The sequence below is a fragment of the Megascapheus bottae genome, chromosome 8, assembly GCF_031878675.1.
Source record: "Megascapheus bottae isolate mThoBot1 chromosome 8, mThoBot2.hap1, whole genome shotgun sequence".
Lineage (NCBI taxonomy): Eukaryota > Metazoa > Chordata > Mammalia > Rodentia > Geomyidae > Megascapheus > Megascapheus bottae.
Genome location: NC_143516.1, coordinates 11,663,348 through 11,677,119, shown reverse-complemented (window position 1 = coordinate 11,677,119; position 13,772 = coordinate 11,663,348). Strand labels below are relative to the sequence as shown.

At 43.1% G+C, this 13,772-nt stretch overlaps 1 protein-coding gene across 1 annotated transcript in view; it reads left to right on the top strand.

Annotated features, from left to right (window-relative positions):
- The window catches only part of Ust (uronyl 2-sulfotransferase), a 234,491-nt gene that overhangs the window by 150,146 nt on the left and 70,573 nt on the right, over positions 1–13,772 (top strand). The window contains exons 4-5 of the mRNA XM_090337984.1: positions 3,988–4,067; positions 11,663–11,816. Coding sequence (XP_090194110.1) covers positions 3,988–4,067; positions 11,663–11,816 — 234 coding nt within the window. The remainder of the gene's footprint in view (positions 1–3,987; positions 4,068–11,662; positions 11,817–13,772) is intronic.

Below are 13,772 nucleotides of genomic sequence, written 5' to 3'. Positions count from 1 at the left end.
ATTATCCACTATGAAAGGAAAGTTTCTCGTGCATGAGATTGATTCACACCAGGAATCCCTCAACCAGCAAAGAGACCACATCTCCCTGAAGTTGTTTTTTTCTTTGTTTTTTGGTTTTTTACTATTTTTTGTTTTGTTTTGTTTTGGAGCCTTGCAGTGTAGCCCAGTCTGGCCTTGAACTACCAGTCCTCCAGTCTTGCTGTTTACAGTAGCTGGGATTATGTTATGATATGCCACCACAAATGACTTTTCCCTCAAGTTTCAGGGGATATTTTCCTGATGTCCAGAGTCCTTACCCTAGCTTACAATGGCCTCTTAAAATGACCCTCGGACTTTCTTGCCTTCACAAAGGAAAGAGGGAGCTTCTCCAACCACACCTGGAGATCAACCCAAAAGCTGAGCCTAGTTTATCTCTGAGCCATAGGAACACACTCATCTGCGAACCCCGTCTTCTTATCTTGGGTTTCTGTACACAAACATGGAGTTCTCTTTGTGAAATTTTAGAGGAGAGAAAAAAGGGAGTAAGACAGAGATAGAAGCAGCCAAGCCTGAGAAAAATAGTTTCCCTTCTTCCAATTATATCTGTCAGATGGACTTCCTCGACTCTTCAGACTTTCTTTGCCTTGGTCATGCCATTGCTCCCCCTGGTGGATTTCCTCTGCATTGCAGGCATGCATTCAGCTTTGCCAGAATACTTCTATTGGAAGGCCTTCCCTGCCTCCCCCCTCTCCCTCCCCCCAAGGAAGTGGACAGGTAACCCAAGCCTCCAGCCATCCTTCTAGCCTTTGAAGTTAACGGTGCGGTGCTGCTGTTCTCCTCTGAGTTATGCTTTCTTTGGTGTGTTAATAAGCACACATTCTTTCTTTTCAGATGCTTTGCCAAATTATAGGGTATCTATTTGCTCATGAGTGACATGAGAATTCACAGCAAAGTGGGGTTGGATACCTTGCTGCTGACAAGCATTTCCTAAGGAAATCAGGAGTCAAGTCTGTCTTTGTCTGCGTTTTCAGGTGAAAAGTTTGCTATTCTCCTATCCTAGCCAGTTAGAAAGCAGATAGAACCTGCTGCCTGCTACCCGCTCTGGATCTCTGGATCGTAAGCCTGTGTGATTCTTGCCTCTTTTTTTCTTCCTTTTTCTTTTAACCTCAATTCCATTTCAATGTTATGTACACTGTGATCTAACTTATTCCTCTAGATATACCCTGTGACATGTTCATCCTTTTTTAGAAGCATTTAAAATTCACATCACCTTGCTAGAATGTACTTGGTTTTCCCTCACTAGAACGTGTAGAAAGTTGTCTCTCTGGTATTTAACGCTTACATTTTTTATGCATATATGTACTGCTTTCAAGAGAACCCACAACCTCATTTGTGTAGGCAAGCACTATACTACTTTATACTTTAGATTTCTCAGTGCTTTTCTTCTTCAGCTTTTCCAACACATCCTGTGTAAGATGGAACCTTTGTACCTATCCCAAGAACCCACTCATTCTCCAGAGTTGTGCATCCATGTGAAAAGGCAGATAGAGTCAACCATTATGGAAATTATTCATGGGTTACACAAATACATGGGTTACAATTCAGGAATAGAAACCAGATGAATCTTGTATTTGAGAGCTATTGCAGCAGACTTGGATTGGAAATCTAGTTCTACCTTTGTGTGTCAGTACAACTTCAAGCAATCTATGTAGCTGTTCTGTGCTTTGGTGCCTTAATTTGCAAAGTATGAGTAATAATGTATAAGCAACAGGTTAATTGGTCCTTTAATCTTTAAAGGTTTAAGCAGATGTAGAGAGAATGTCTTGGTACGGTATATACCTGAAGCCCTCAGAAAGTGAGACTTTACCTGGCACGTGATTTTCTTTTCTTATTAATGCTGATATCAGGGCTTGAACATAGATAGCCTCATGCTCTCACTTGGCTTCCTTGCTCATGTCTGGTGCTCTACCACCTGAGCCATTCCTCCAGTCTAGCATTGTGCTATCTTAGCTATTGTAATGAGAATGCTGTGAACTCCACATGCCACCTAAATAAAGAATGTACCAGGATAAGAAAGGGCTGAATTCATTCATTGAATGAATTGTGTAAGTGATAGACCAGTTAGCTACACATTTCTTTGAATGCCTTCACCATGAGGCATTATGCCTGTGCTGTGCACCACAAATTGAAATCATTGAGATGCAAGGGGGTGAGGGAAGTGTTCTCTGTTCCCTCTGCACTCATGCATAAACATGGGCATTAGCACCTTTCTTCTATGTTTAAAGATACATCTAGAAACAGTTCTCCCTCATCACTGCTAATCCATTTTCCTTGAGAAGTAGACAGCTTTATGACTGTTATGACATTTCTCAAAAGACTAACTGTTGCTGTTCTTTTATTAAATTTAGCACATTGACACGCATTTAGAGAATGTAATAGTATGTTGAATGTATGTAAGAAAGTATATTTTTTTCTGACCTGTTTTTCCAGTCTTCTTGTATAATTGTAGCGGCTTTAGGATTTTAATGTGTGCAGAGAGATATTTGAATGTAAATAATATGAAGATAAATGCATGGATAGTCTTTATGCCAAACACATGCATAGACAAGCATTCTTTTTCTAAGAAGGCATCCTAGAAGATAAATTGCCTATGGTTATGCTTCTCAATCAACAATTCTATTGGTTAACCTCTCAACACTCTGAATTAATAATGGGTCCACATTTACTAACAGAAGGGAGCTGTGCAGACTGAAGGTGAGCAGGAACGAGCCAGGCAGGCTCCAATTTCCTTTGAGCTTCCATCTGAAGGAGGGCAAACCATTATTCACTCAATTCTGTCCTTAATGAACACAAAGTCTAGGAGCTCAGAGTCATTCACTTTCAAAATCTCAGTTTCTCTTCCTCAATCACTGCGAGCATGAATGAGTAATGAGAGGGTTTAGCCATGGAGATAGGGTCACTGTCTATAACATAGGTACTAACTGGGGTTAATTCACAGAGCAAATATTCATTGGTCACGTATGTGTGTATCCATCAGCCCTGGGGTTAGGTATTAGACAAGAAAGGGAACCCAGGAGTCTTGTCACGTGGAAGACAAATGGAGATGTAGCCTTTCCTTACAGTTCCATTTCCTGTTGGGCCAAACAACAACTTTTGTGCCCAGTTTTCAGCTAGAATTAGTTCATAAAATATGAAAACAGCACATGCCTGACATTCATCTAAGCTTATAATCTTCGATGTGCTTTTTACCAACTTCCCGTGTCCATTTTGATGGAATCAATAAGCAATTCTATGGAAAAGATAATTCCGGAAGTGAGGGCGTCCTAAGAATGCTTGGAATCTCTAACAGACTTCATTAAACATTTTCTGTATCATGACACGCTCCAGAAGACCATAAAAGTTAGTTTATATGAACATAAACTACTTCTTGCCTTACTGATAACTGTACATAAATAATTTGGCGACCACCCACCAAAAACCCAAGATGTCTGGCTAGGGCTCTGGGAGTTTCCCATGAAATACTTTCTTGATAAATTTTTGTAATCAAAGAGAAAAATAACGAGACAGTGTCTCATTTTATTCCTATCTTTCAAGTCTGCAGCACTAATTGCAAATGTTTCTGTAAATCCTAATAATGTCTTTATAAAAATAGAAAACAATAATTAACCCTTTTTCTGGTTTGACTTTAAGTGAGATTAACCTCATTCTTTTACTTATATTTCCAGTACTACCTCACGCTCATTTCCCTGGGTGAAATTATTTAACCCATCTTGTTTTCATGGTCTCAATTAACTGAATTAGATTAAGGACTATAAATCTGGAAAATTCTATTTTTATGCACTAAGGAGCATTATGCAGAAGTTTATAAATGTCACCCAAAACCGAACTCTTGGGCTCTGGTCTACCAGAAATAAGAAGATATTATAGGAGTTAGATAGGTAACCTTTAGCTTAATATGGCTTGGTAAATTAGACCCTATATATGCTAATTTTGTACTTTTTTTAATAGATGGAACTGATTAAAAATATAAGCACTGCCGAACAGCCCTATTTATTCACTCGGCACGTTCATTTCCTCAACTTCTCAAGGTAAGCCGCGTTCCGGTTTCATGCTTACTTCATTTCTAATGAATAATTACTCTACAAATCTACCGTTATTTGCAAGGAAGTACAATTGCCCTTGAAAAAGACACTTTTAATCTAGTTATCTTTGCTGCAGATGAATCAAGATTTGAAATATTTGGATAGCAATAGCATTTCTTCTTAGAAATAGTATAAAAATGTGGAATTTTATTTAATGAGAAATTAGTTTGTCCTGACAATTCTTGAACCCAAAAAAGTCAGGATTTTGTATGGAAACAAACAAGAAGGCAGGATATTAGTGTTTTAATATGAATACTATATTGTACAGTTTTGCACAATTTAAACCTAGATATAGCCTGGTGGTGGACTATATCAACCTTTCTCCCTTCCCCCATTTCCTCTCTCCTTCCCTCCCATTCCCTTTTTCCTCAGTGCCTGGAATTGAACCCTGAGCTTTGTGCCTGCGAGGCAAGTGTTCCATCATTGAGCTATACCCACAGCCCTCTATGTAGCTTTTTAATACTCCATTTTATTTTTCTGAGCCTTAAACATTTGATGTTGGACAGGCATTTCAGAATTCTGTGTTTTCAGCCTCTGCACCTTTTTGATACTAATATAACTCTGTAGATTCAGCTGTCTTGACCCTCTGTTGATTAAAAACACTAACTTCAAGTTCAAGCGGCCCATTGTTAGCCTTGCTTTCTGTCACAGTGAGCCACACCTACACAGGTAGTCCGTAAAGGCCTGCTCTGCCTGCTGACCCTGGCCTCTGCTCACCGCCAGCACTGGCAACTGGTAGACCACAGCAGATCTGCTGAGCAGTCCCGGACCTCTGAGTCTTCCTGGTCAACAGTTTGACAGCACTTTAACCTGGGGAACAGTGTCTCACAGACCTAGAGTGCCGGGACACTCTGCCCTGACCTAGTAGACACTGCTGTAAGTTGATGCTCACTTAGTTTGCCCCTGAGGGCTGGCTGCTCTCCCCAGGAGGCTTGCTGTAAGGAGCCAGAGGCTCAGAGGGCTGTACTGCCAAGAACAGGATGCTGGGAAAAGGGGTTAGCTTTCAAAGGACTTTCCTGCTGGGCCACAGGCCCCATACCAATTAAAAGCAAAGAAAGAAATTCCAAAAGCCCATTATGAAGCAGAAAAGAGGAGTGACTCCTCATCTTGACAAGTGAGTGTCCTAGACCTGAGGTTTTCCATGCTCCCTATTATGTGGCCTCCCTGTGAGGTGGGCAGGACACCTGCCCATTATCCACCCTGACTCCGTGCCAGGTCCTGGACAGCTTGGACTGAGTTTCAGCCATTTGTATAAAATGACTCATGATGAGATGTATACCCCCTCCTCTTTCCTCCAGAAGCAGATTGGCACACTACTGGCCTGCTAGGTCTTTCACACCCTGTGTTGTATGAGTACAGCCCCACCTCCCTGCCCCCTGAGATTCCCGAGAGCTTCACCCCTCATACCTTCAAAGCCCAATCATCAACTCCTCGTGCTTCCCACACCAACTGCAATATCACAGATTTCAGTAGGTATTTTAGGACAGTGTAAAAGTTTAATGAGAAGCCAAACTTACTATCTTAATTGGATCAGCATCACACAGTCCAGCAGCCATCCTTCATCATGGCCCTCTACCATCCAATATATACACAAGAAAGTAATCTTTTTTTAAATTAATTTTGTTGTCGAGGTGATGTACACAGGGCTTATAGTTACATATGTAAGGTAGTGAGTACATTTCTTTTTTTCATATATTTTTATGTAATTAATAGAAGGGTTACATGATATTTGCCAGATAGAAGGTGCATTAATTCACATACATTGATACCCTTCCACCTGTCTTGGTCCCCATTTCCCTCCCCCCCACTCCCACCCCTCATCTTGTTTTCCCCCTTCCCTATCCAATTTCAAATAGCCAAATACAAATATATCGGATATATCAGGTAACAAAGTTAGATACTGTAACAATATGAGATAACCAAGGGACAGCAAAAGAGATGAGAGATAACATAGTACCTTAAGGACAACAGTCATTTCATTATATGGCTTATGTTTCTATATCCTAGAGATCCTTTCATTTAGGGTCATACTATATGGCCTTTTGTATCAAGGTTTTACTCTATTGCAAATCTCTGCGAGGAGAGCCCAAGATTTCTACTGATTATGACAAATGAGGGAAACCATTGAGCCTAAGTTCCTTTGAGTCTGGCTTACTGGTAGTGAGTACATTTCTTGTCGAACATTGTTATCCCCTCCCTTGTTTTTCTCCCACTTTCTCTCCCTTCCCATCCACCCCCAACCAAGTTATAAAGCTCATTTCCAACATATTGTCCAGTGAGTATTGCTGTTACATTGGCTTGTTCTTTGTCTCACCATTTTGTCATTCCCCTTCTCTTCCCCAGTTCAGATCAATGTACATACAAGACACAAGGTACTAACACTAAATGCAGTGACAACAGGGGATAAGCCAAAGGAAAGGTGACACCCGCCCCTCATCAGAGGGAGGGGGAAATGAGAGCAAAAAAGAAAAAAAAAAACTTCACACAGTGTATTAAAAGCAACAACAAAGGGCTGGGAGTTTGGCCTAGTGGTTAAAGTGCTTGCCTAGCATGCATGAAGACCCGGGTTCGATTCCTCGGTACCACATACATAGAAAAAAGCCGGAAGTGGTGCTGAGGCTCAAGTGGTAGAGCTCTAGCCTTGAGAAAGTCCAAGGACAGTGCTCAGGCCCTGAGCTCAAGCCCAGGACTAGCAAAAAAAAAAAAAAAGCAACAACAAAGAGAAACTTCCTGTTTCCCTATTGTGGAGTTCATATCACTTAGCATCCTCTTCTGTGGTCACATGTACATAGCTACTGAGCTATTGTGATCCTCCCTAGGACTTTCTTACACATAGACTAATGATTGCCAATGGGAGAAACCATATTGATTGCTGGAACTTTGCAAGCCTGGATACACACACCTCATCGAGGACAGCCCGTATGCTGGCCAGAAGGGTTAGGGCACGTTAATTCAGCCTCTGCACTCAAAGTGGGACTTCAAGAGGCGTTTCTGTGGAGATCTCATGCAGTTCCACTAGTGCAGGTGTAGGAATTCATCCTATTGGATTCATCGGGTGTTTTTCTGGCTGCCTTGAAGGAAGCTTCCAGGCTTTGGTCTAGGTTCCCAGAAAGTCCACCCTGCTGGTTTTCCATGTCATTTCTAAAGTCTCATAATTGGAGCCAGAATTTTGAACACATTTTCCTTGAACAACTAGAGATTGTGGCTAAACCACCTTGGCCTAGAAGGCCCTGCTCTGTGGTGGGATGTTCGAGTTTAGTCTTCTATTTTTGTGTATTGTGATCTCATCTTTTTTTTATTTTATCTAGCTGTTGAAAGAACTTTAGGATATAATTATGTGTGAGTGTGTGTGTGTGTGTGTGTGTGTGTGTGTGTGTGTGTACGCATGCATGCATGTAAGACCTGGGCCTTGAACTCAGGATCTAGATGCTGTCCCTGAGCTTTTGTGCTCAAGGCTAACACTCAACCACTTGAGCCACAGCTCCACTTGAAGCTAACTGGAGATAGAGCGTCATAGGCTTTCCTGCCCAGGCTGAGTTTGAACTATTATCCTCAAATCTCAGCCTCCTATAGAGTTATAATTTTAGGTATGAATCAATTGTGTCCAGCCTAGGACATAATTTTTGAAAAGCTTAACTTTCCAACATGAACAACAGTATCTGAAAGAGTATCTGACTGAGAAGAGTCATGACAGATGCACAGCCCCTTCCGTTGTGCCATCATGTGTTGTTTGCATTTTTCTTTGAGAGGGAGGGGTTAAGCTGCTTCTTTTCACTGCTTAACTGGGCTCTGGTTGGGAAAATCTTATGAAGCCTTATACTGGGGCCTGATGCTGTCAAAATAGTCCAAGAGAACATAGGTGTGGTATTTTCACTCCTCTAGCCTTTTCCCTGTGCCCCTTCCTTTTCATTCATGCTCCCCCTTCCCTGCTTCTGCTTGTGTTTTTTTCATCTCAGATGAGAAGCCCTAATGCCAAGACTAACTTGTTAAAATGAAACACATGAAAAGTCAATCACCGGGAAGCAGTCAGGGCGCCATGTCTAAGGAGAGGTGTTTTGATCCTTTCTCTCCTTTCAAGTGAAGCTCTAATTCCTGACATGAACTAAGTTGCCCTCTTTTGGGGTTATTTAAGCAAACAAATCAGGTCTGGTCATTTGCGTAACTCATTTTAGTTTCCACATCTCATTTCGAACTGTGGACTTGCTTTGGGAGTCTCATTAGCAAAGGGGTGCTTTTGATTCTGTGCCCTTCGATTCTTTCAGACTTGAGACAGATCCCTCAAACTTGGAAGTGGATGCTACAATAAAAATGAGATTAGTAGTTACTTAATGCCGCTTTTGAAATAAGGATACTGGATACGGGTGCCATCTTGGCATCATGATGGATAGTGGAGACTTGCTGAGAACAATTAGAGGTGAAATCCACTCCCCTAGACTCTTGAATGGGGACTTGGGCGGTAGGTTCCCAGACCTTCCAGATGGTACCATGAACTGGGGGGAGACCCTTTAAACTCCTGAGCTTCCCATCACCCTGCATCTTCACCATGATCCTCTGTAGACCCCGCCAGGTCTGCCGCTGTTGTACTGTGTGCCCTGTCTCCTGACTTCTCAGGTCACAGTGGCATGCCTCTTCAACTCTCTGCTAGAGCTGATCTGGTTTATTGGAATCATTTTTCTGCTCTTTCCCCTCACCCCAGCTCAGTTTTCTAACAGTATTAAGTGCATTGCAGGCAACAAGTTTTAAGGGGGATATGTGTCTGCTTACAGTCGCTGGCTTTCTAGTAAAGAATCCCATTCAACCTCTCAAAATGTGGCTTCTCTGTAGCTTGTAATTGAATTCCCTTATACCACTTTCACTTTCTTCAGCAGAGCTGAGAACTTTGATTTCAAGATGAGAGCTTTTCTTCTCAGTTTACCCTTTTGATTGCTACTGCACTATGCTTCCCACAGGGATGCTCCCTTCTGAGGGTTGCTGTAACCATAGGATCCAGCCATGTGGATGGCCTATCAGAGAGGAGAATTATCTAGAAACTCTCTTTAAGTACTGGGCTGTTTATTTTCTGTACTCATCATCAGTGCTTACTTCCTGCTATACCTCCATCTTCCTCTCTGATCAGGCACCATAACTGCAATGGGCTAGCCATCTATTCCTTTTGCCTCGTTTACCTGTTTCTCCCCTCACATGCTGCTACCCTCACCTCAGGACTCACCAGAGACCTGAATTTGGTTCTGCCTCCTGTGCTTGTGTCTTGTGAGCCATCCTGGTCCCATCTCATTGCTCAGTATCTGAGAATGGAAGACGACTTCCATACGTGTCTGGCCCCTGCCGGTGCCCAACAGTTTCAAAGCTCCAGTTACTGCCATTGGCTTTTAGCCAAAGACCATTCATAAACTACCCCTACCTTTCTCCTTCATGCAGCTCCTCACTTGCTCCCAAACTACCACACCCTCCTCCAGGACGGCCCTGCCCTCACTTCAGAGTGTCTTCCTCCTTCACTGATAAAGATCAAAGCTTTAGGCCTCCAGATCGTCATACTTTTCATCCTGTAACATGGGTTAGCTGCATCCATGAGGGCATAGTAATGGAAACATGGAGATGGATGGGGTAGGGGATATTTGCACAACAGTGTCTGGTGTTGTCCCAGTGGAATCCTGGCATCTGCAGTGGCATTGGCATGCACCGGGATTCTGCCAGTTCTTGAGGAAGCTATGTATACCAAAATGACCAAGGGTCCATAGCCTGAGTGCATTATGAAAAAGGAATCAGATTAGCCACTTCCAGAAGGATTAACCTTCCAGAAAAGGAAAGGATGAGGCACTTCTTTCATGGCTAGAAATTTCTCCAGAGAGGCTCTTACACCATCTGATCTTCACAGTGAGTTTATAAGCCATCTAAAACTTTTATTAGAGGAAAATTTTCCGGTACCTCTTGTACTTGATTTTGATATAATTAAGTAGAAGCAAGTCAAGTCCTCGAGGCCTGTCATCCCTCGTGTCTGTAGTTTCATGGCAGTGGACAAGCTGAGAATCATCTCCTGGTGGGGGTGGGGGGGATCATGTGGAGGTTTCCATGACCCGGAAGTTCCACTGGTCTTTACTGGTGATGATTCTTTGCACATAGAAATACAGTTGAGGTCTGTGAAAGCATGTGACTTTTGAGAACAGAACTAGGACTCATATTTGGCATGCATGTTTTGTTTTTCTAGGCCCAGTATTACTACTTTACTTGCTGTTTATCATAGTTATAAAACACCATTTAATTAAGAGAGGATGCTTAATCTAGGATGCATACAGTGGTTAAGGGTAGTTGATACTGCTACCTTGGAAGACTGCATTTACTCATCCCATAGCCTGAGTGTCACTTTATACACATCTGGGGACTGACAAGATTCACAGGGGTAAGGCTGCTGTGACTCACAAGCACTGTGTCTTCCTGGAGCAGAAAACTATGCACATGGCCCAGTACCTGAAATCCATGCACAAGTCATTCCTTTAGAATCTGCTCTCCAGATCCTCTTTCAAAAATGCAATAAACTGGGTACCACATTATATAGATTCATACACAAAAAGCATTGGTGGCTTGCTGTGTTGACTTTGCTCTGACAGCACAGCCCCTGATTCAGGCAGAAACATGACAACTAGACACATCCCCCAGCCCCCTTTCTGCATCTGTTCACCACTTGTCAAGCACCTACTGTGGGCCTCACATAATGTGCTGGAAAACATAGTTCCTGGCACCTGAAAAGGGTACAATGAGAGTTGTCAACACAATATGGAGGAAGAAGGGGTCAGGGCACAGAGGAAGAAAGGACAGGCAGAATGCTACAATTGATTGTTGAAGTGACTGCGACTCAGAGCTGGATCTTGAAAGGTGAACAGTCTTCCAAGTAGACAGATAGGCATTGGGTCCCATCCATCTGTTTTTTCCTAAGCATATTCTGACCTCCACATCAGATAAGCAGAGGATTCTAGGGTGCACTGGGGCAGGGGTCACACTCATGACCTCTGCTCTGTCCCCCAAGACTCCTTGCTGCTTTCAAGGAGAAAAATCAAAAAGGGAAGGTCCCCTCTAGAAGCTCAGGCAGTTTGTTCAGTATGGCTGGCTGTTGCCAACCTACTCACAGCACCTTAGCTGGGACTGTGTCACCAATTGACTAGACAGTTGACGCGCTCACCGACGGTCACCCACCCACAAGGTCCAGCACTATAGTCCTTCCCTAAGCAAACCTATACCTGGTAAGAAAACCAAGACAACCTATATACCTTCATGCTGACATGTATCCCACTCGGTGAGCCTGTCCTCATGGCCTCTCGAGGGTGCCCGGGTCAAGGGTCACTACTTCCTCTTCCTACGTGATCATAACAAAATTCCCACCAGGAAACAATGCTATTCATTCATTGCAGTGCTCATGGACACTGCAGCCAACAGCGTGATGCTAGAATAGCTTAAGACCTAGTGTGAACCCTCGTCAAGCAGGCCTTCTTTTCCTCAAGAAGTGCCGCATTGTAATGAAATCCTCTGTCTGTGCGCCTGTGCGTTAGGTTTGGAGGAGACCAGCCTGTCTATATCAACATCATCAGAGACCCCGTCAGCCGGTTCCTCTCGAACTACTTTTTCCGTCGCTTTGGAGACTGGAGAGGGGAACAGAATCACATGATCCGGACCCCCAGCATGAGGCAGGAGGAGCGCTACCTGGTAAGTCCTATTGCGTGACACAGGTGGTCTCTCCAGAGATCCAGATTGGTAAATCGAGTCTAAGGAGCCTACGCCCACCTGCTGCGTATAAAAAACTTGGTTTAGATGACCTAGAACACTTTCTCAAATGATTTCCTGATGTGCTTTGCTCAGTTTGTCTTTAGTGCTGTTTCCAGGCTCCAGAGAAGAAGTGATGGTTCCTTAGAAACTATGCTCAGCACAATCATGGTTAAGAGACAGTTGAGCTGGGAGTGGTGGCACATGCCTGCAACCAATCCCAGCATCTGACAGCTCGTAAGGCAACTGGTTTTGAGATGAGGACCTTTAGATTCTAGAAGGACCCTGGACTATCACTCAAGTCTGCTGGTGCCTGAAATTCCACCCTAAGTGTCACCACGACCCATTGTTTCTGGTCCTCTGAGCTCAAGTTTAGGGTTTTCATCTTGGTGGTGATAGTCTGCTCCTCTGAACCTTGTTTTGAGACTCTCAGATCCATAAGAGCATTTCATCGTAACCCAAGTCATTCCCATTTCTCATGGCTTTGCTCAGTAGCCAGGAGCTCTGTGCTTAGGAGAGCGCCTGGAAGGTTCTCTGGATCCTCCTGGGCTGTGAGACACAAGCAAGATGGGAAGAAAGAGCTGAGAGTTTTCTTCACAAGGCAGTTTCCACAGCAACTGCACCCCTGCAGCTGGCACTGGCCATCAGCCTTGTCTCTGAAAAGATGTCACTGTAGTCATAGTGCCTAAACCACTGTCCTTACCTCCTTCTTAAAAATATGATCAAAGTACATGTTAGGTACTGACTGGGAACGCATTACGGTCACCTCGGTATCCCTTTCGTGTCTTAAGATCTGTGATTTAGAGTTGAGAAATCTGAGCATCTCATCCATCTCTGGGCACCTAAGTAGTGATAGGTTAAGACCAGATGCAAAACTCCTCCTTTCCTGTTCAGCACAGGTGAGCCTGAAACCTGAACCCTGGTATGCCTGCCCCAAGATGAAAACTGGTACTAATATGGAACCCTGCCTGACCTTATGGGACAGGCCTCAAGCACAGTGCAGGCCAACTAAAAATCTTGTATAATCTGACCAGTGTGCAGATGAAACTGAAATAAACACCATTCTTAGACTTGAGTTATAGCTCTAAGGTACAAATATTCCCAAAGCTGAAAGAAGCAGAAAAAGTCTCAGTTCAAGCATTTTCTTTTAGATAAAGGAAATGCAAGCTGACTTTGTTCAGCTACCTTCAGTGAAATATTTTAATGATGTCTTATAAGTAACTTTTACTTTTATTTATTTTTAAGTATTTGATGTCCAAAGCTCTCACCTTTGTCTTTAGCTTACATAATGAATGTGAATATATACTTTCCATTTAGTGACAAGTGGGTCTCACCAGAGCAGAGATCCATTTACTAGAGGAACCATTTTGTCCTAAATGACCTTCATTGTTGTAGTTGGTCTGGGTTACTATATGCATATGTTCTTTTAAAAACAGAAGATAGGGGCCAGGAGTTTGGCCTAGTGGTAGAGTGCTTGCCTAGCATGCACGAAGACCCGGATTCGATTCCTCGGTACCCCACATACATAGCAAAAAGCCAGAAGTGGTGCTGAGGCTCAAGTGGTAGAGTGCTAGCCTTGAGAAAGTCCAAGCAGAGTGCTCAGGCCCTGAGCTCAAGCCCAGGACTGGCAAAAAAAAAAAACAAAAAACAGAAGATAATCTCTCTAGTCTGAGCTGTATCTTGAGGTTCTGATTGGATCCTAATACTAAGAAACCAACTGAGATCAGAAAATGCTGAGAAACCAGTTAGGGAGCTAAGTTTTAGGAATTCTGCTCTTTAAAGAGGCTGGAGGATGCGTGAGTTCTGTCAACTTCTTTTGACATTCACTAAATCATTCTACATCACAGGCTTCCCACATCCACACAAACAATAACCTATAGTCATGAGAGAGAGGAAGTA